The 22,235-nt window shown below is 40.6% G+C and overlaps 1 protein-coding gene across 1 annotated transcript; it reads left to right on the forward strand.

The window, feature by feature from the left end:
• Nucleotides 1-962: 962 nt before the first annotated feature.
• On the forward strand, nt 963-21,717 carry polq (polymerase (DNA directed), theta). Its single transcript, XM_084715414.1, is given in 35 exon segments — nt 963-1,273; nt 1,901-2,009; nt 2,111-2,577; nt 2,666-2,907; nt 4,208-4,384; nt 4,472-4,602; nt 5,024-5,180; nt 5,264-5,375; nt 5,952-6,153; nt 6,277-6,418; nt 7,044-7,190; nt 7,286-7,498; nt 7,600-7,742; nt 8,298-8,487; nt 8,637-8,779; nt 8,959-9,152; nt 10,770-10,894; nt 11,315-11,558; nt 12,514-14,077; nt 14,707-16,345; nt 16,620-16,760; nt 16,846-17,048; nt 17,411-17,618; nt 17,726-17,919; nt 18,025-18,153; nt 18,238-18,412; nt 18,577-18,700; nt 19,866-19,966; nt 20,060-20,142; nt 20,239-20,340; nt 20,437-20,548; nt 20,923-21,047; nt 21,160-21,295; nt 21,388-21,494; nt 21,583-21,717. Coding segments are annotated over 35 exon segments (8,466 nt in total). The 5' UTR covers nt 963-1,202; the 3' UTR covers nt 21,697-21,717.
• The last annotated feature ends 518 nt before the right edge of the window (nt 21,718-22,235 follow it).

A 22,235-nucleotide genomic window follows, 5' to 3' on the forward strand; every position in this document is an offset into this window, starting at 1 on the left:
ACTACTCAACAAAAAGAACAAATAGAAGGGATTTATTTTACATCCACAGTTAATAAAAGATTATTTAGAAAAAAACTATTATGATTTCATTCAAATATATAGATGCTTCGAAGAGTTCAAATAACAGGATTGGTATTTTATTTATAATTCCAGAATTCAACATCAAAGTAAGCAAGAGAATCAGTAATGAGCTGTCTGTAAACAGGGGAGATGATGGCTATACTATCAGCAGTCCAGTGGGTTGAAGAGGTCAGACCTTTGAAAACAGTAATTTGCTCTGACTCCAGCTCATCAGTCAACAGCATGAAATACAGCCATTCAGACAGCAGACAGGATATTTTACTGGAAATAGAGCAAACAATATTCAGAATTCAAATGATGGGACTGAGCATAACATTTATATGGATACCAGCTCATGTAGGACTGAGAGGGAATGAAATAGCTGACATGTGCAAAGGACGCAACAACAAAAAATGACATCGACATACTAGTTCCTTTTAGTAAAACAGAAATGAAGACCAAAATTAAGCACAAGTTAAAAGAAAGGTGGCAAAAAATCTGATTTTGAGAGAAGGGAACTTAATCTCAAAGAAATTAAGTTGAATTTGGACTTAAAAGATATTGTACAAAGAAGTTCAAATGGAAATGTTGTCAGGCACTGTTACAATACCTTAAGAGAACAAATCTATAAAGAGAATATAACTGCTGTGTTTATTTGTCTAACTTCCGTAGGTTTTTGTTTGTTTGTTTTGTTTTTTTTTTAATCAGAGCTAGTAGAGTTAAGCGAGATTCCCGATCCACACTCCATACCAGTTGGTGGCGGTATGCACCATAACGTTGTTTGCCAACCGCCATAAAACGCCAAGAAGAAGAAGAAGACGCAATGGTAATTGTGCACAGGAACGTTTGTACTCGAGCGTTGGTGCCGTCGGACTGTTTTTGTAGAGCACCGGGGCGGCGCTTCGGCGGCCTTTTTGATTTCAGATTTGTTCAGTGCTGCTCAACGGAGAGAAAATATTTACACTTAGCAACCGAAGTAATTAACTCTACGCCAGCGCTTGTTTTGACTTATCGGCGTCCTTACCTTCGACACACATTGTTAAATATAACGTTATAGTGTATAAACCCGAGTCAAACTGATGTCATGTTAATTAACATCCACCTACTCACACGTTTGTCAAAGACAGTCCAACGTCTTCAGCATGAGCAGCTCGGGTCCTCCCCTGAGAAAGAAAAGCTACATGGGACAGCACCAGATCAAGAAGAAAAATGTGTGAGTTTAGGTCACAGTTTCACTTACTTCATAATGTTGGCTAATTTAGAAGAATCATGGATTCCTGCTGTCTAGAGACATAAACCACTCTCTTTCAACTGATGAACATCGGTCTCTTAATAACAATAAACTTCATTTGTATAACACCTTAATACTTGAAATGCAACCTAAAGTGCTTTTCAACAAAGACATTGCACGCACCTAGTGCTTCACATAAAAAAAGACAGAGTGAATATAAACATAATAATGCAATAATACAATATTTAATGTAAGTCTGGTGGAAAATAAAACCCACTTCATAATTATAGTAAAAACAATTGATTGCCATGACTAATGTAAAATAGGATGACAAATAAAAAACCCACTTGTTAATCCAAGTAAAGGTTAGGATTGAAAAAGAATAGGTAGAATGTATCAAATAATATATAATAAATTAAGGTTACAATAGAGTACACAGAATGCATAAAATCAGGTAAAATATAACATAAAAAAGTGCTGCATGTAAAACAAGTTTCAGTGTGTAGCAGGAAAATCCTTGCAAGTTAAGGGCTAAAGTGAAGAGATAATTGTTTTAGCTTTCTTTAAAAAAATCTTTCTCTTATCTGTGGTGACTGTACATTCTCACAGCTTCCAAGCTCCTGATGAGTCACCAGATGGGGACAGGCCAGAGCAGAAAACCCATTATGTGTCAGACAAAACAAACAGATCAGAAAAAACGAACAGAGACAGCGTCATGGTGAGTGTGACAGCTTCAAAGAGTTTTTCGTTGTCATCTCTGATTCTGTTTCACATCTACATAAATCACACTTGACACATACGTACTAATCTCCATCTCAGGGTGGAGGAGCTGTTTTTCCACTGGGAGAATCCACACTGGCTCTTGATGAAGAGATGCTTCAGGTGCTGGATGCTGTAGATCCTGTGAAGCCTACAGCTAACAATACGCGTCCAACAGCAGTAGAGAGAGATGCAGAACAAGAGCCGGCGTCATCAACTATTGCAGGCCCTTCATGGCCTCTTGCACCTGTTATGGACAAAAAGAGGGAACCCACAGGCCAAAGACCCCACACGGCCGCCAGCACCCAGGAGAGAGTCTGTGGGCATGGTGCTGATAGTAAAAGATCAGGATGGAGAGCTGATTGCAAAGACCTCGCTCAGAAGCTTCTCTTCAGTGAGGACTCGGAGGAATCAGCGCATGCTCAGAAGGGTGCAGAGAACATCCAGTCATCGCCAGCTTCTACTTCTATCAATAAGCCATCCTCTCAAGTAATAAAAAACGGTCGGTGAGTAGGCAGCCCCGCCAAGTAAGTCTTAATTTACACATTATCGCCCAGTGTTTTGGTTATCTGCTTCTGTTATCAAATGCATCTCTTACTTTGTCTGTTTCAGTAGGCAGCATGTTAAATCCAGAACAAAGAGCTCTCCTTGTAAGAAAGACAAAAGTGGGCCAAACATGAACACCGACCCATATCTGGATGTAACCAGGGACTACATCTTGTTTAGCCCCACCCGTCTCGCAGCAGCCATGAAGAAAGCCAAACTCCAGCAATCGTTACAGAATCAGTCCGCCTCTGTGCTCACAGTCCCCAGTGGGTTAGACCTTAGTACTCTCAGTGACACGTTACCTCAGCCAGGTGAAGTAATTTGTAATTTGTTTCTTTGTGTTATTGATTTATTTTACACTTTGACATGGCTGGATTAACCTGCCAGGGTGCCCCAAGGCAAAAATGAGCTGCTGGGTCCTGTTTAAATCCCTCTTTCCTTTCACTCTCTGTGCTTTGCCCACAGTTTTTGTACACTGGAACACTAGTCCTTGAGTGTAGAAAAACTGCTTGGTGATTTGCTCCCTAATAACTTTGTATTTCATCCGTTGCAGGATGTAGCAATGCACACTTTGGTGAGCTGCACGACTGTCTCAGCTAGTGCTCTTATATTTGGTCTCGCATTTATGTACATCATGGAAATTGATAGCCTGTCTTGTAAGCTTGTTTGGGCATCTATTGTTGCAAGACACTAACTTATTGTTGGTAATGATATTGATCATTGATACTAGAATATAGACCCCTCATCTGAGTTCATTTTTGTTGTTGGGCAGATTATATTTATTTCATCTCAGTGTCTATATATTTTAGTGCTATTTAGTTGCACATGATTCCAGTATAAAGTTATGATGGTCAAGTGTATTTACATAAATCAATGATCACAAAAAAATTGTAACTTGTTTGAAGTTACAAGTAGGTATGAAGTCTCTTGTGTGTTTAATGTTAAAGTTAAAGCAAACATTGAATTAGTAAACAAACTTTTTAGGCTATGGTTTTGCTTATTCAGCAAAGATGCAGGACATAAGGCACTGCACCCAGGGTGAAATTTGAAGGGTGTCCCAAGTTGCTGCACAAAAGTAAAATAATTAAGATCTTAGAATTGGGTTTTATTCAAAGACCCTCTTCAGGACAGCAGTCTGAGATAAGGTGATAAAGAAAGGCACAGCTTGAAGGTCTTGTGTCAATTAAATTAGCTCAAGGAAAGACAAGTTACTTTGTTTAGCCCCTTTCAACAGCAAGGCAATTCAAAGAGCTTTTTATAAGACTTGAAAAGGATCTGAAGAGTAAAATAAAGTAGTGGATCAGCTAAATCTGAATAAAACAGAATAAACAAAAAATTAAACAGTTAAGTGCAAAATATGAATGAATAGCCTCACTGACCTGATCACTTTTCCTGCTTGGTAATCTGGCCACGCACCTTGTTGTCAGTGTATCTCTTGTCTACTTTATGTCCTGATTGTATAATTTAACTGAATCACATTAGAATGTCTGTCAAATGTACATCCTGAAATAAGATTTCTCTTTCCCATGTAAAATCTGCTTTACTGTGCTCAACATACCCAAACGACTCTTGCCACCAGTTATATTTAATTTAATGTGTGCTCTACTGTAGGCATTGCCTTGTGTGCTCCTGCGGGGCAAGCTGAAAAGCTGCTGTTATCAAGTTGGGGCTTACCAAAACCTGTCCTGGAGCGCTACCAGAAACATGGTGTGACTCACATGTTTGAATGGCAGGCTCAGTGCCTCACTGTTGGACAGGTGCTGCAGGGAGGTAACCTGGTGTACTCGGGTAAGAAACTGAACATCTCTTTACAAAATGGTTCAAGGAGTCAGTCAGTGTTAGGGTATTTTCAGATTTATTTTCTGTCTTTATCAGCCCCGACGAGTGCTGGAAAAACTCTTGTGTCAGAGCTGCTGATGCTGAAGCGTGTGTTGGAGACTAAAAGAAAAGCTCTCTTCATTCTGCCGTTTGTCTCTGTGGCCAAAGAGAAGATGCTCTACCTTCAGGTGAGAAGAGGTGGACAGAAAAATACATGCATGTTTTTATGGACATTGTGCTGTCTGTCTCTGTGTGTCTGTGTACTTCGGGGCCAATTATTTTTCTTTATTGATTAATCTGTTGACCATTTTATTGATTAATCGATCATTTCTTTTTGCCTATACATTGTCGGAAAATGGTGAAAAATGTTTATGACTGTCTCCCAAAGTCCAGGGTGACGGCCTCAAATGTCTGAGGACTTAGGAGCACAAACATTCTCACATTTGTGAAGCTGAAATTGTAGGATCTGGATGCCTTTTCTTGAAAAATGACTCAAAATAATTAATTGATAATCAAGATGCTTTTAATAGTTAACAACTATCCCATTAATCGGATAACTGTTGCAGCTCTTGTGTACATATATATCTCTATCTGTCTCTGGCCTTGTAGAGTGTATTTGAAGAGGCAGGAGTTCGTGTGGAGGGATATATGGGCAGCACCTCGGCTGCTGGAGGCTTTTCAATGCTGGATGTGGCTGTTTGCACCATAGAAAAAGCCAATTCTCTCATTAATAGACTCATTGAAGAGGACAGCATTGGCCTACTAGGTAACATACCAGTGATAATTGTTTGTTTTCTTGGTTGTAAAGGAGTATGAGTTTGAAACTGTGAGTTATTTTTGTACTACTAGGTATGGTGGTGGTGGATGAGTTACACATGGTTGGAGACTCTGGAAGAGGATACCTACTAGAACTGCTGTTGACCAAAATCCGCTACATCGCACAGAAGCAGAACGCCACTGGGTTTGTGTCCATTAGTGCATCTGTCTATATTTGTCTTACAAGACAGCTACTGTTTAATTGCTGCTTTTGCATTTAACATCTATAAATATTATCTAACATTCTCTTGTAATTCTGAGTGCTCATGCTAGAAAAGCAAATGCAGTGAAATGACTTAACCAGACACCCCATCTGTCGAGGACTGAAACAGCATAATTTATGAATGGAAAGAATCATCTTCTCCATGAGGCTTCAGGAATATAAAGTAGAAGTAGAAAATGTACATTTCCTGGAAATGCCCTTGTTTGTTCAAATTTGTTTACGTAATTTATATATATATATATATATATATATATATATACACACACACACACACACACAGATATAGATATTTTCCGTTATCTGTAGAAGAAACACCCATGTTCAGTTTTAATGTCCTATAACTGGACTGTAAAATGCTGGAAAACTGGTTCCCTCTGTGAAGGTATTGAACTAAAGTTCACCATTTAAACTTCTGTGATTCCAAATAAATCTAAAAAGAATGTGAGAAAAATCCTGTTCCTTTGCTATATGTCTTTATCTGTACAACTCTGCCCACAGGTCTCTTTCTGAGGGTGTACAGATCGTCGGTATGAGCGCCACCTTGCCTAACCTCTCCCTCCTGGCTAGCTGGTTAGGGGCAGAGCTTTACCTGACAGACTACAGACCTGTGCCCCTGCAGGAGCATCTCAAAGTGGGCTGCAACATTTACGACAAGAGCCTCTCTGTGGTCCGGCAGTTCACTCCTGTGCTCCATATTAAGGTAATTCAGTGTTGTTCAGATATTCTCCGATGTGTGTGTTACTGTAAATGGTGCCTACACCCTCAAGACCAGTAATATAATCATTTGCTTTTTGTGTGCATGTGAATTTGCGCTTTGATGAAGGGTGATGACGACCACATAGTGAGCTTGTGCTATGAGACTGTGAGAGAGGGCCGCTCTGTGTTACTGTTCTGCCCCTCAAAGAACTGGTGTGAGAAACTGGCAGACAGCATCGCCAGAGAGTTCTACAACCTCAGACATGCTGGTACTTGGAATTTAAAATGTCATCTCAAAATCAGTTACATTTGTGCGCATAATATTTAAAGGGATAATTTGGATTATTTGGTGGTTTATATGAGGTATTCATCCATAATCAGTGCATTACAGTGGATGGTGGTTAGTACATCCCCAGTTTGGAGAAACAGCAGGAGTACTGGTGTAAGAAGCGGACAGCAAAATGTATTTTAGACACCTAACAGAATAAATATCAGTTAAAGGGTACACTATATTTTGAATATTTTACTGTTTTACTTCAGTCAGACAGCCGTTTCTGACAGGAAACCACTGATATTAAGCCAAACGTCACTCTCTCCAAACCAACCACTCCACAGGTAAAAGTAATTTTCAGTAATTTTACCTTGCAGAATACAAGACTTGCTGGTCTATCGCTGCATCAATCAGCTGTTTTGCTGCTGGCCCTGTCCACAGCATTACATTGTTTAGTTTCCTACACCTGTACTCCTGCTGCTTCTCCAAACTGAAGGTGTGCCAACTCCATCTGCTGTAAATAATACACTGACTATGACTGACTGCCTCATACAACCCCACTTCCAAAAAGCCAAACCCTTTAATAATGAAGTCAAACTGTAGCTCATACTTCATCCTGTCAGATCGTCAGGGTGAAGCCGAGCCTCAGCCGGTGAGTCTGGATCAGGAGAGACTCGTGGATGTTTTAGCCCAGTTGAGACGAACTCCAGTCGGTTTAGACCACATCCTCCAGCGGACTGTGCCATGGGGGGTGGCTTTCCACCATGCAGGTGAACACGCTCATACAACTTCTTAATCACAACAAACTGCTGGCAGAATGGTTCACTTTTTGAGTGTATAAAGAAGATAAAATTTGTCTCTGTAGGTTTGACGTTTGATGAGCGTGACGTGTTGGAGGGAGCTTTTCGTCAGGGCATTGTCAAAGTCCTGGCTGCCACCTCTACACTCAGTTCAGGGGTTAATCTGCCAGCTCGCAGGGTCATCATTCGAACCCCCACCTTCAACGGACACTTGTTGGACCCGCTCACATACAAGCAGATGGCTGGACGAGCAGGGAGAAAAGGGGTAGACACTACAGGTGTGGAGGGAAGAAAGAAAAAAAAAAGACTTGATTATCAGATGAAAAGTGAATTTTAAAAAATAGATTTTGCTCTCATGTAATTGTTTGTCCTCTTTCAGGTGAGAGTGTGCTGGTGTGTAAGGAGGCAGAGCGCCAGAAAGGTATTAGTCTCCTCAAGGGTGCTCTTCAGCCAATCAGCAGCTGCCTGGTGAGAAGAGAGGGAGAGGGTGTCACCACCAGCATGCTTCGAGCCATACTAGAGGTATGGCTGACATATAAAAAACTTGACACCCGTGGAAATTACTTAAAGGCTGTAAATAGATCCTGATTAAGTTCTTCTCAAAGGTACAGTTCACCCCAAAATCAAAAATACACATTTTTCCTCTGGCTTGTAGAACTATATGCAAATGTTGACCTCTATATATTGTAGTATAGGATACACCTTTATTTTGAAATTCCAATGGCATGTCTGTGTCACAAATGTTTGGAAGAGTTCAGTCATATAATTGCAAAATTGTATAATTGCAGACTATGGTGTATCAGCAAACATTGTATCATTTTATTGTATTATTATTGTATTGTAAGAATAGATATAATATTGTATCATGATGAAACTTGTGATTTACATCTTAATAAATACCACTACGGGGTACAGGAATAAATGTAAAATATGTATTAATGATTTTGGGGGTGAGCTGTTTCTTTAAAGAATAGTTGCCTTGTTCTGTGGAGTCAGTAAGATTAGTTTACCTATTAGTTTATAGATTTCTTCCCTGTGAATTTAATTTTTTTTAATATGGATCATCCCAACTTGCAGATCATTGTTGGAGGTGTAGCCAGCACGCCACAGGATGTGACATTATATGCTTCGTGCTCACTGCTGGCTGCTAGCATGAAATGCGATGGCAAAACAGAATCGACTGAAGCAACCAACAAAGGAGCTATTGAGGCCTGTGTTGAATGGCTGATAGATAATGAATTCATCAGTATCCAAAAGGATGGACAAGGTATGACCACATCGGTGCTGTCCTGTTCATGTTCAAGATGCTTTATTCATATTCATCAGAGTTATGATGAAATGTTAGTTAAAATGTAACCATTGGTGCAAAAGTGTTGAAACATTACAATGCCTGCATATGTGTCTTTGCATATCCAGAGGAGCGGTACTGTCCCACTCAGCTTGGTGCTGCCACACTCTCCTCCTCCCTCTCCCCACCTGAGGCTCTGGGAATATTTGCAGATCTCCAGCGGGCCATGAAGGGCTTTGTTCTGGAAAATGACTTGCATATTCTGTATCTGGTACACGCACACTTACATATCTTGTATTATTACTTGCTTAATAAGTTTCTGTCAACTTTATTCACTCTCTATAATCCCTGAACCCTCACCAATAACTCCCTGAAATGTCTCAAACACAAAATCCAGTCAGCCAAAGCAGTTTGGCAGTATTTAAAGTACTCTGTCCAAATCCTCCTCAGATCACACCCTTGTACGCAGAGTGGACCACCATAGACTGGTATCAGTTCTTCTGTCTGTGGGAACAGCTCTCGTCGTCAATGAAGAGGGTAGCAGAGCTGGTGGGTGTCCAGGAAGGTTTTCTTGCTCGATCTGTCAGCGGCAAACTTGTCGCCAAGACAGAGAAGCAGCGCAGACAGATGGCTATTCATAAACGGTAATTTACATATTTATATTTTTTACACAAATTATATGTATACAATTGCTTGATGTGAATTTCAGTTGTTTAACTAAAAAGACACTGACAATTCAGGAATGTGTGAGCTTAATTTAATACTAAATTAGAGTCACAGTTACATGTTTGTTGAGTTCAATTTACCAGTTATTGAATATTATATATATCTCATATATTGTGTATTATATTTTAGATGAAGCTCTATAGTTTATCAGTGGTTGTTGTTCATGATTTTATTATTTCAAGCTGATGTTTGTGCTCCTGTTTATGGAGGTAATGATATCAAAATCTCACGGATCAATAATACTAATGCAATATTTATCACATTAGAAAATAAAGAAAAATGATAAACTGAAAAAATGTTTATTAATTGATGAATCTGATCCTGTACATGTCATTTTGTTAATAGAAAATTTGTTTTCCCTTTGATTTAACTTCATTAATAAAATAAAATACAATAAGTCATCCATGACCATGTCCGATGCATTGGACTTTAATGTGTTAGATACGAGTGCACGGGTCAGACGGCTTGCATCGGTAAAAAGCTGAACATGAATCAGAAACAAATCGATGCAGCACTAGCGTATCGATACATCTCATTAGGATGCACATACATTTAATTATGGGATCAGGGAGCTGCTACTGTAACTCAACTTCAACAACACTCTTCATATGAAACAGAGCAGCGCATCATCTTACTGCAAAAATACTGACATTTTAAACAGTTTTAAAGTTTCTCATTTATCTCATTTATCTCATTTACACATGAGACTCATAATAAGATATAAACATCACTGTAATGGCTCCTTCTCTCTGTCTCTACTGTTACTATATTTAGTAAAACTATCAGGATTTTTTGGCAACTAACTGCACTCTACAAACATAGCATTAATTGAATCAAAATGTAAAGCCTGACACATTGCATTGTCTTGTATTGCATTGTATCATATTGTATCGTATCATGACAGAGCTGAATCGTATCGAACCGAATCGCTGGACACTTAAAGATTTATAAAATATATCGTATCGTTGAACATGTATCAAGATACGTATTGAATTGTCTCAGTTAGTGAGACACACCCCTAATGAACTGTCTATGTCAATGAATGTTTTATCTATGAAGGTACAATTGCAAAGCAAAAATAGCAGTCAGTCGTAGTCCTTTTATGAAGTAAAATAAGAATAAGAAAATAAAATAATTAACCATGTAATATCATGGTAGATATTGTCACAGTTCGGTACAGTATTGAGACATTCTTTACTGCGCCATCATCACATTCAGTATAGCCCCAGTTGTTCCTCTTTATGCACCTTGATTACCAACATTGTAGCCCTTGGATAAAAGGTGATTCTGAGATGAGACCCTAAAACAATATAACAATAACTTTGTTTATATAGCACCTTTCAAAACGAAGTTACAAAGGGCCTTACAATAAAAACAAATAAAAAATATATAAGCTATAAAATAATTTATATACTGTAGAAACTGTGAATACCACCATTTAAGAAAATAAACAGTAAGATAAAAGTGAGTCTTAAGAGAATTAAAAGGCGACACCGAATGAGACTTAGAATTCTCTCTTTGTTATCTTTTCACAGGTTTTTCACCACCTTGGTGCTACAGGATCTGGTGAATGAGGTGCCTTTGGGAACAGTGGCGTCCAAATACAACTGCAGCCGTGGGCAGTTACAGTCTCTTCAGCAGTCAGCTTCCTCATATGCAGGTACATGACATGTTACACTGTGGCATAAACAGATTTTGAATTCTACCCAAGACTTAACATTAAAAGGGGAGGCCAGTAACATGTATAGTAACTTGATACAAGAGGTAGGAGCACTTTAGACTGATGGATATACAGCGTGGACATCCATTAGCTGATGTTTTGGCACCTATACATGCTTCCTCCAGATCCACGTATCCATCATTCTAAAGTGCTTATGCTTCTTGCATCAAGTTACCGTGAGTTACTGTGAGAGGATTATGAGATTCTAGTATAATTCAGACCCAGCTGGTGTGAGGTGTTTTGTCTGGGGGGGCACTTAAAGAAGGAGTCAGAAGCAAGAGGTAAAACATTAATAAGTCAATGACTCTAGATCTTTTGCTCAATTGATCAGCTGAGAGAAACGTTCTGTCCTTCCTTCAGGTATGGTGACAGTGTTCTGCAAGCGTCTGGGCTGGCATAACATGGAGCTGCTGTTGTCCCAGTACCAGACCAGGCTGAGCTTTGGAGTCCAGAGGGAGCTGGTCGACCTCGTCAGGGTCTCGCTCCTGAATGCCACACGGGCCAGAACCCTCTATGCGCAAGGCCTTTGTACTGTTGCTGAACTAGCCAGGGCTACTTTAGCTGATGTGGAGAAAGCCTTAAGGAATGCTGTTCCGTTTAAGAGGTAGGTGTGTTTGTTTGTTTGTGTTCCATTAAGATGTGAATGCATACAGTATTAGATAAACAAGGATATCAGTCTCTTTACAGCACACAGGCTGTTTCAATTTAGGGGCCTGTAGCTAAGCATATATGGTAAAATAGCATTTAGTTTGTTTTCACTCAGCTCACACACATTCACAAAAATGTTTTCTATGATTAAATAAATGACTATTTCTATGTCTATGACTTTGTAGGTATATAATCCACATTTAAATTAGTCTACACATGACACCATTAATTTGGATCTTTTTCTTTTAGCGAACAAACTTGTCCCTTGTCAAATGAAACCCATCCACCAATAACAAGGGGTTTAAAAATTTATTTTCAGAAAATGGCAGAAATTTAATATACTAATCACAAGTATACATTAGTGTATAATGAATATAAGATAAGAATCTTACTGGGCGTCCTCTTCCACAGAGGCTGCCATGTTGGAAGGGGAGAGAGGGGAGACGAAGTGCAATCTGCAAGCTCACCGCTAGATTTCTCTAAATCTTAAACACTGTTCCTTTTAAGATTCAAAAGTGAATTGATTTTGTTTTAATTCTTGTAACAAATATGGAGTAATAAGTGTTATTAGTAATAATCTCATTTAAGTAATTGAATCAGAACGACAACAAACATTCTTGCATATCGAAAATAGTATGACAATCCCCTCTCCTTCTCCCCAGATATGGATTTGTTAACTGTGAAATAATGTGTTTAGTTCCTTTTTTGCCAGTTGCCTAGTACTAGCTTGACACATGGCATTTTACTTTTTCCAGGCAAGTGGGCAGTCCTTATTGTTGAGGCACTTTCCTGTGAACTCCGCCTAAACCCTAAGTTTGTGTATAGTGTGTAGCATCAGCACACCATGCTATAATCCCCCTGAAACATGACCCCAGATGTAAAGCCAGTGTCCTGATGTCTGTCATCCTCAGCTCTAAGCGTGCAGTGGATGAGAGTGAGATGGAAGCAGCTGAGAGACGGAGCCTCCGTTGTGTCTGGGTCACTGGTGGTCGGGCACTGACGGAACAGGAAGCTGCTGCTGAGATCGTGTCTGAAGCAAGGCTCCTCCTTCAGGAAGACCTTGCCCAGTTAGGGGTTCGGTGGGACCCAGCAACACTTCCGCCTGGTGTCCCTGCTGTAACAAGTCCTGATGACTCAGATACCTCATCTGCCTCAAATCTTAGCTCTCATGAACAGATGGACTCTGTTAAAGATCACCAAGAAGGAGACGGGGTCAAGAAAAATGAGAGCAGAGTTATAAATAGAATTGAAAAGGAGACTAGGGAAGAATATAAACATGAAAAAGGGATGAAAATGGAGAAAACACAAGTAGAAGCCAAGAGAGAGCAAAGGACGTCCAAGCCTGAGGACAATGGAGTGAACAGAAAATTGAAGGAGCACAGAGAGGAAGACAGGACAGAGACAGAAAAAAGACAACCAAGCAATAAAGTGCAAGTGGAAAGAAGCAAAGAAACAAAAAAGGATGAGACAAATACAAAACTATTAATGGCAAATGATATAGAGGAGCCAGATGCAAAAATAGAGAGGCACACAAGGTCAAAGCAAGTAGAGGAGGAGCGCAAAATATCAGAGCCAAAAGAAAGGGAGACAAGTAAATCGAATGTCTCAATCAAAGCAGACACTCATCAAGCAAATCGTCCTGTCCCAGACAGGAGCCTGACACAGGAATTGGCTGAGATTGTTTCCAGTCCACTGCCTCAACCAATGCAACGTCCTCCGCCCTCTCCTTCCCCAATGCCTCCCCCTCGGTTTAGAGCTCCAATATCCCGATTAGAAGAACAACACAGTGTTCCTGCAGGGGCATCAAATGGAGATGGTATCATAGGGCTTGTTGCCTCACCTGTGCAGCCAGGTAGACTGAAACACTCTAGAGCTTTAAGCAAAGTCCTCCACTCTATACAGACTGACAAAAGCCTACAGGATAATATAGAGACTGCACAGATGTCACACTCAAAACCTGTAAGAGTTTCTTTAGCACCTACAGGCCAGGTGCCTTCAGCTGTTCAAGGTCCTGACCCTGTGCAAGAAACCCCTCCCAGCATTTCTACACCTACAAATGCAGATATGCATAACTCCCCTGCCTCTGTTCCCTTATTCTCTCCTGAGGCCAAGCGAAGAAGGATTGACGGGGGAGAGGTAGATAAGTTTTCATCTCCAGAGCTGTACGCAGGCGATGAGGGAGATGAAGAAGTTGAGGGAGATGTTAAAAAAGGAGAAGAAAGTTTTGGTGACAGCCTTGAACTGGACACTCAGACAGAAAGAATCATTGTTCAGCAGAGGAGCCAACGCAGAGATGAGCTTGATAGTGGTATGAATCAGTCAATGGTAACAAAAGAGATAAGAGAGGAGGAAATGGTAGAAGCGGCTGTGGAGCTTGATAAGGACGCAAATGAGGCCCCTGACAATCCATGTCCCAGATTCAGTATTTCTCTCACAGAAAGCCAGATGGAGCTCATCCTTAACACGAGCCACGAGGTGAGTGATCCGAATCATCCATTACGTACTTACTATAAACATTAATTAGGCAGTACAAGCGCTTCACCTTTTTTTGTGCAGCAGCTCCAAGCAGTTCTAGCTGAAAATCTCTGAACCTGAAAAATGATTGAAATGATTAATCAATTCTCAAAATATTAAGTATTTTTTTTTGATTGCCTAGAGGTCCAATGATTAGTTAATTAGTTGTCAACTATTGAATTAATTGCCAACTATTTCAATAATTGATCAATTGTTTTGAGACATTTTTTAGGAAAAAATTCTCTGATTTCGGTTTGTCAATATAAATATCTTCTGGTTTATTTACTCCTTTATGACAGTAAACTGAATTTCTTTGAGTTGTGGACAAATCTAGACATTTTAGGACGTCACCTTGGCCTTTGGGAAATGGTGATCACAGTTTTCACATTTTTTTTACATTTTATAGACAAAACAACTAATTGGTAAAATAATCAACAGATTAATTGATGATAAAATAATGAAAATACAAAAAGTTTCTTGCAGACCTATGACTGACTAATCTATTAAGCGTTGTAGCTCTAAACATTAAGCATAATTAAATAGTTTGCATGGTAAAAACTCAAAAGCTATGATGTTGTTGTTGTTTACAGATTTCTCCTGCTCCAGCTGGTGATAATGTAGTTGAAGATAAAGATGAAGGTGGTGATGAAGACGAAGCCCTCTGTGCCGATCAAGCTGCCTCTGAAAGCGTCAACAGGAGCAGCAGCTTCCTGTTCGACAGCCTGTATGACAGCTCACTGCTGGCTGGTTTGAGCCCACACCAGATCCTCGACCAATCAGATGAAGAGGGATCTGTTGGCCAGGAGCTCAGACACAATCACTCTCTTCCATCAACCCAGGAGCGAAGACGCAGCGAACTTCTCGCAAATCAGGAAGCGGAACGGCAGGAGGCAATCCAATGGGGCGAGTCCTCCTTCAACCTGTCAGAGTGGGGCGACTCACTGTTGGTGGGCGAACACTTTCTGGAGAAGCAGAGCTTACTCAAACACACAGAGATAACTCAAAAAGAGCAAGAAGACTGTCAGCATGAAGCTCAGCTACCCAACGCAATCCACGATCATCCTGAGGAACAGATAAAGCCACAACCCACCACTTCAGCTACTACCAATCAAAATGAGTACAACAAGGATAAAGCCAGTCATCACCAAGGCACTAAACAGAACATTAAACAGCATAATAATGCACAAAATGAGAATAAACCAGGCAAAAAACAGGAAATGATGAATGAGGAGGGTAAAAATAGGAAGGAAGTGGAGAAGAAAATGAAGAAGGGGGTGAAAACAAGTGATTTATCGTCAGATGATGCTGTTTTTAAACACCCACATGTCCAGAACGCACGTGAAAGCACTTTTTATTGCAGCCCTGGTTTACAAGATATCTTTGACCGCTGGCCCAGTATGTCTGACCATTCCTGGCAAAACACCACAACAGGCCACACAGCCCCTCATAAACTCATGAATGCTACAACTACAGCAGAAGTTCCACGTCTACCTCAACCCTCAATGCAGGTGGACAGAAAAAGTAGAGAGCCAGATGTTCAGGTTGCTGCTGGTGAGAGTGATTCCCAAGAGGTACAGCAAACAAAACGTGACAGTGAGGATGTAACTGAGAGACCAGGCTCGGCTGGTGATCTTATTCCCCCAACTCAAGAAACACCACCTGTCACACCCAGAGTAAAAATGACCACCTCATCTGTCCAGTCACCTCTCACCGTTCAGCCACTCAGCCAGTCGACTCCATCAACCCTCCTGCGACAGAAATCAGCGATCACAAAATGTCCTAAATCCCCCCCAGGACGCAGTGATTCATCAGAAGCTGTTGCTGTGACTAAACAGTCACATTCTGTGTCTGATCTCAGTCACAATCACCAGCTGGGACAGAAACCAAAGACTCTACCTGTTCCACACTCAAGTTCAAAAACAAAACCCCAGCTCCCCAGTCCTCCCCAAGACTGTGCTTCTCAATCCTCTCCTCGCCCAGAGCGTCCCTCTGAAGGAGATTCAGCTGTGATTGACGAAGGCTTCACTCTTCAGCTGTCCCAGGAGGCATCACTCTGCTCTAGCAATGTGGGGACTTTCTCCATTATAGATGTGGCAAGTGACAGGCGCCTCTTTGACACTTTCATCAGCGAGTGGAAAACAAAGGAGCGGTGCTCTCTGGCTTTGGCCTGTGAGAAGAGGGAGCACAGACAGCAGCCTGAGGGGGAGATAGAAGGGAAATATAAGAGAGGTAACTAATCAACATGTACAGAAGTGAAATTAACTTAAGTAAAATCTGATGTAAATTATTGTCCAGCACTAATACAAAGAATTAAAACATCTAAGTACAAATTCAAGGTAACTGCATTTGAGTATTTCCATTTGATGCAGCTTAATACTTCTACACCACTACATCTCAGAGGCAAATATTGTACTTTTTACTGCATTGCATTTGTCTGACAGCTTTAGTTACTACATTACAGATTACAATTTTTCGTACCCTTCCTTACATGTTTTCTGTGCAGCATCAGCAGCTCATCAGAAGCCCCAAGGCGCTGACGGTTTTCCAGTCAAAGACAGTGATGGACTGGTGTTGATTGGACTGTCTGTCTGCTGGGGAGCAAGAGATGCGTACTACGTGTCTCTGCAGCAAGAGCAGAGCAAAGGTAAAGACGAACACGTGCATGCATGCATTCAGAAGCTCACTCCAAAAGTTTCTGTAGTTCAGCCTGTCTATCTGTTACCCCTCAGGTTTGAGCTCCAGTCTGGCCCCTCCTCCACTGGATGATGATTTACCAGTAAGCGAGAGGCTGGTGCAGGTGAAGAAGTGTCTGAGCAGGCCATCAGCTGGTCATGGAGGAGGTGTGGTTGTCACATATGACATCATCAAGGTGTACAAGAGGCTAGTCCAGAGCTGTGGCATCAGCTTGGAGGGAAACTGTGAAGATCCTAAGGTGAGGCATCATACACATATATACACCATACAGTATATATATGTAGAAATTAGCATCCTGGTACTTACACATGCACCCCTCCCAGATAAACAGAGACGCTTGGATAACAAAAGACACAGAGGGAATGTGACTTCTATCTCTGCTCAGGATGCCATTACTCCACTATATCTTTACATACAAATAGTTTGCTGACATCTAGTGAGGATGAATGTTATAAATATATTGCACCTTTAAAAGAGAATATTTACGACAATAGAAATGGGGAAAATATTTATTGTTTTGCTAAGAACGTTTGAGAAAAATGTTAGAAACAAACTTCATTTCGCAGCAAAGTGACAAAGTGTTTTGATTGGCCACTGCAGGTTGCATGCTGGCTGATGGACCCTGGCAGTGAGGAGAGGACTCTACCTAACATGGTAACCGTCTACTGTCCTGAAGAATTACCTCTGCTGGACGGACTTGGGAACAGGCACGCACACTGTCCTCGAGTCAGAGCAGCAACCACGAGTGTCCTTGTACACGCAGTCATGAATCATCTTACTGGCCTGCTAGAGAAAGACAGCATGCTGGGTATAACAAGAAAACACTCTTAACAGATGCTGCAAAACTTTTATTTCCACTGTTGCAAACATTAGTGGTTTTACCGTTGTTGTGGTGTTTTTGTATGTTTGTGTCAGACTTATTCAGGACTGTTGAGATGCCTTCCCAGGTGTGTTTGGCTCTGTTGGAATTGAATGGATTGGGCTTCAGTGTTGAAGAGTGCGAAAGACAAAAACATGTGATGCAAGCCAAACTTACAGCGCTGGAATCTGAGGCTTACAACCTGGCCGGACACAGCTTCTCCCTCACCAGCATCGATGACATAGCACAGGTCCAACACATCTTTCTTCCTTCTGTGTTGTTCAGTCAAATTCCAAATTACTCCGTGAACAAAGCATATAACAAAGCATGGTAAAATGTACAATTTGTACCGTAGGTCTTATTTTTGGAGCTCCATCTGCCTCCAAACGGTGATGTGGGTGGATCAAAAAGTAAGAAGACTCTTGGCTACACTAGGAGAGGTGGTGGCAGAGTACGACTCGGAAAGCAGTTCAGCACCACCAAGGTGAACCTACTTTATGTTATATGACATGCATGCTACTGTGCTGCCACTCACTGTGTTTAAACTGAATTGTAATGATGTTGGCAGGATGTTCTTGAGAAGCTCCGCCCCCTGCACCCACTGCCAGGTGTGATTCTGGAGTGGAGACGGATCACTAACGCCTTGACTAAAGTGGTGTTCCCCCTGCAGAGGGAGAAGCAACACCACCCTACACTGAGCATGGACAGAATTTACCCCATCGCCCAGACACACACAGCCACGGGTAAAACACTGATACCGAGTAAATACTGTGTGTAATGTGTTTCATGCTGACACACCTTGATGTCATTGTTACATTCGCACTAACTGTGGAATACAGTTTTATTTGAAGCAAAAACAATGCCGTAAATGTAATGCATGAAGTGACCCAGCTCATTCTGTCGACAGGTAGAGTGAGCTTCACTGAACCCAACATACAGAACGTCCCCAAAGACTTTGAGATTCACATGGCAACCGTCGTGGGTGAGAGCCCACCTTCACAAGGCAGCTGCAGTATGACCACCAAACCAGGGTAGGTCGACACCTCTTCAAATCAAAGTTCACTCTACCTGATCTGTGTGTGTAACTCTTGAAGGTGGGGGTTGGGGTTCTTCTCAGTAAAATGAGACGATTCATTTTCACTGAATATTTTTATACCTTTTTTTAAAAAACACGAGTAAAAGACTGATTGAGGTTAAGAATCTCTTTCTCAATAGTCTCCTGGTCAAGACAGTGCACTGATAACAAAAATGCAGAAGAAAAACATAAAGCATATAAGATGAAAATGTTGCCGGATGTAGCTCCGTAGATAAGATTATGGATGGAAAATCTAAAAAAACAAATATTGCTGTGATCATAACTACCTTATTTATAACTTTAACTCTTGGATAAACTTAAGAAAGCATTCTGAAGAAATAAATGAAGTATATAAGGGCCCATTAAAGCACACACGCTCTTTATGATACATTTACATCACACTCAGCTATTTTACAAGCAGTGTAGCTATTCAGATACTTAAATATATTAAAATCATTATATTAAAATACTATTCTGTTTTTGAGCTGATACATCTTGCTTAGAAAAATCTGAATAATATTTTGATTATGCAAAAACTTCATATAAGTGCCAACGTTAATTTATACAGTGTGCTGATCCGTCTGGATCCGCAGCAGTTATACTCATGTTTGAATCGTGCTCAGCCTGCACTCTTCCACAGTATGTTCCATGTATTTTTTAATTTTGTTTAGTGCTACAAAGTTGAAGTTAAAGTTTATTTTCTAAAAACAAATTCTTGGTACCAATACTTGTCTCAGATGTTTAGGTACATGTGTGTATTTTTATTTTTTTTTTTTGTTTTTGTTGCAAAAATAAATATAAATTTAGTTAAAAGCCAAGCCAACAGCATAGTTTTTTTCTTTATTCCATATTTATACACATTTATGGGTCATGACAAAAAGTCCAGAAGCATGGCATCTATGTAAAAACACATTTAAAAATTAGTCCTAATTAGTAAGAACAAAAATCAATTTCTAGCCATTTTTTTTAGTTCACCTTATGGTCTAATGCTCACTGTGGGTGGGAATGCACTAAAATCCACGGGTTTTCTCCAAAGTTGACAAGGATAAGTGCTAAACTAAATAAAAGTAACTACAAATAATAGAATAAGACATTTTTGTGCGCTTACTGTTCTTGTACAGAAAGAAGAGACGCTCTGTGGTGCCTTCAGTTGCAGCTGGCAGGGCAGAACAAGGCCCAGCCTTCTCTGTCAGCATGAGACATGCCTTCGTACCTTTTCCAGGTTACTATGACGATTCTAACTGTTTTGTGTGGGTTATCACCGTCTCTGTCTCAAATGCTTCTATCAGCTGTGTCTTTCTGCACTGTACTGTAGGAGGGATGATATTGGCAGCTGATTATTCTCAGCTGGAGTTGAGAGTGTTGGCTCACCTCTCCAAGGATCAACGCCTTCTGCAGGTCAGCGGCTTAGAGGCGCACAGTGAATAGCGAGGAAACATCATATAACAAACATAAATAAAAAGGTGAAGAAATGACAAATCTGTGTGTTTCTAGGTGCTGAACGGAGGAGCGGACGTGTTTCGCTGCATCGCTGCCGAGTGGAAAAGTGTCGACCCAGAGTCTGTGAACGACAACCTCAGACAACAGGCAAAACAGGTACTGTACAACAACGCATGAAAGAAAAGATAACACAGACACACATGCATTCTCAGTGGAAAGTTCACCTGTGTGTGCGTGTCCTGGTCTTTGCAGATTTGCTATGGCATTATCTATGGGATGGGAGCCAAGTCTTTGGGGGAACAAATGGGAGTGGAGGAGAATGACGCGGCCTGCTACATAGAGAGTTTCAAGGCCAGATACAAAGGTATACACTGGTATTCATTTGTTTGTGACAATATTTCAATCCTACATACACACATTTTTAATTTAATTGTATGCCTGCTTTTCCACCCAAATAACCGGAACTTTTCATCCAGGAACTAGTTTTTAAGGAACTGAATTGTTCTTTGGGCCCGTTCCGTCTGAAAAAGCAGCAGCTGTTTTTAAACGTAAAGCTGTTTTTTGCCAGTGTCTGCATATCAATGATGTCATATAAAGCAACAGACAGGCATCATGCAACGCACTGTGTGTATTGTTTTTATTTTTTTATTTTCAATACTGTATATGTAAATTTATAAAAGAGGGTACTGGGAAGTAAAAGCACAAAAACATTACATCAATGTCCTGTTTGTGTTTCAGGGATCAATTCTTTTCTCAAAGAAACCGTGAAAAACTGTATAAAGAATGGCTACGTTCAGACTCTGATGGGCCGCAGGAGATACCTACCTGGGATCACTAACAGCAACGTGCATGTCAAAGCACATGTGAGCATGCTTGTCCATCAGAATTTATTTGTAAGCTGTGCATGGTACAATTCATGTGTGATTTTTCATTTATTCCATACCTTCTCTGTGCCTCTTTTCCTCCCTCTTCCAGGCAGAGCGTCAGGCAGTGAACACAACCGTGCAGGGTTCAGCAGCAGACATTGTTAAACTCGCCACTGTGAACATTCAGAAACGACTACGAAAAACATATCCTGCAGCTCCACTCTCTCACCAGCACACTCACTCCGGTGACTGAATCTTCCCAAATATTCTGAAAGAGAAAACCACTAGTCTGTCAGCTGATCATGTCTGATGATGTCAAACGGTTTCTCTTATACAGGTAGCAATCCCCGCAGGGCTGCGACGTCTCAGCTCCGAGGAGCCTACTTTGTTCTGCAGCTGCATGATGAGCTCATCTATGAAACCACAGAGGAAGACCTCATACAGGTATGAAAATGACTGTGTGGATTGCTGGGTCATCAATATTGTTTTGTTTTTGCTTTTTACAGAAAGCATGTTTATTATTTCTGTACAGGTTGCTCAGATAGTCAAGAGGGAGATGGAGTCAGCAGTAAAACTGTATGTCAAGTTAAAGGCCAAAGTCAAGGTGGGACCCAGCTGGGGTAACTTGCAGGACCTAGATATATAATGTGAATGTTTTGAAGAAATGTACTTGCTGCTTAAGGTTCTGTAATATATGTGAATACTATCATTTATACTAAAATCAACATATTTTTAAATCACTACATCAACCATAATGAAATGTAAGATAACTCAGAACTCTAAATGAACTGATGAATGTATTTATATTTCTAGTGTACAGTTCTGTTGTACAGTATCACAAATTATACAGTTGTCATGAGATTTTACATAAGACAATATTCTATGTAATGTAATAACTTTAAATGTTGTGCCTTTTTTCTCTATTTTGAACGCCTTTGGCTCCCACCAACAGTACTAGACAGGAGTAACGGTGTAGGAAGCTCAGCAATGTACCGCTGTGGACAGGGTCAGCAGCAAAACATATTTTAACCACCTAAAAACAAAAAAACGATGTCAATTTAAGTTTACATTATATTTACAATATTTGTACTGCTTTACCTTGCTGCCAGCCAGCCTTTTCAACTGTAACGTAAAGCCAAATGTAGCTTTCTCTACATCAACCAAACTCCATTTGCAGAATCAAAA

This window comes from Lutjanus erythropterus, chromosome 3 (genome assembly GCF_056507025.1).
Source record: "Lutjanus erythropterus isolate fLutEry1 chromosome 3, fLutEry1.hap2, whole genome shotgun sequence".
Classification (NCBI taxonomy): domain Eukaryota; kingdom Metazoa; phylum Chordata; class Actinopteri; order Lutjaniformes; family Lutjanidae; genus Lutjanus; species Lutjanus erythropterus.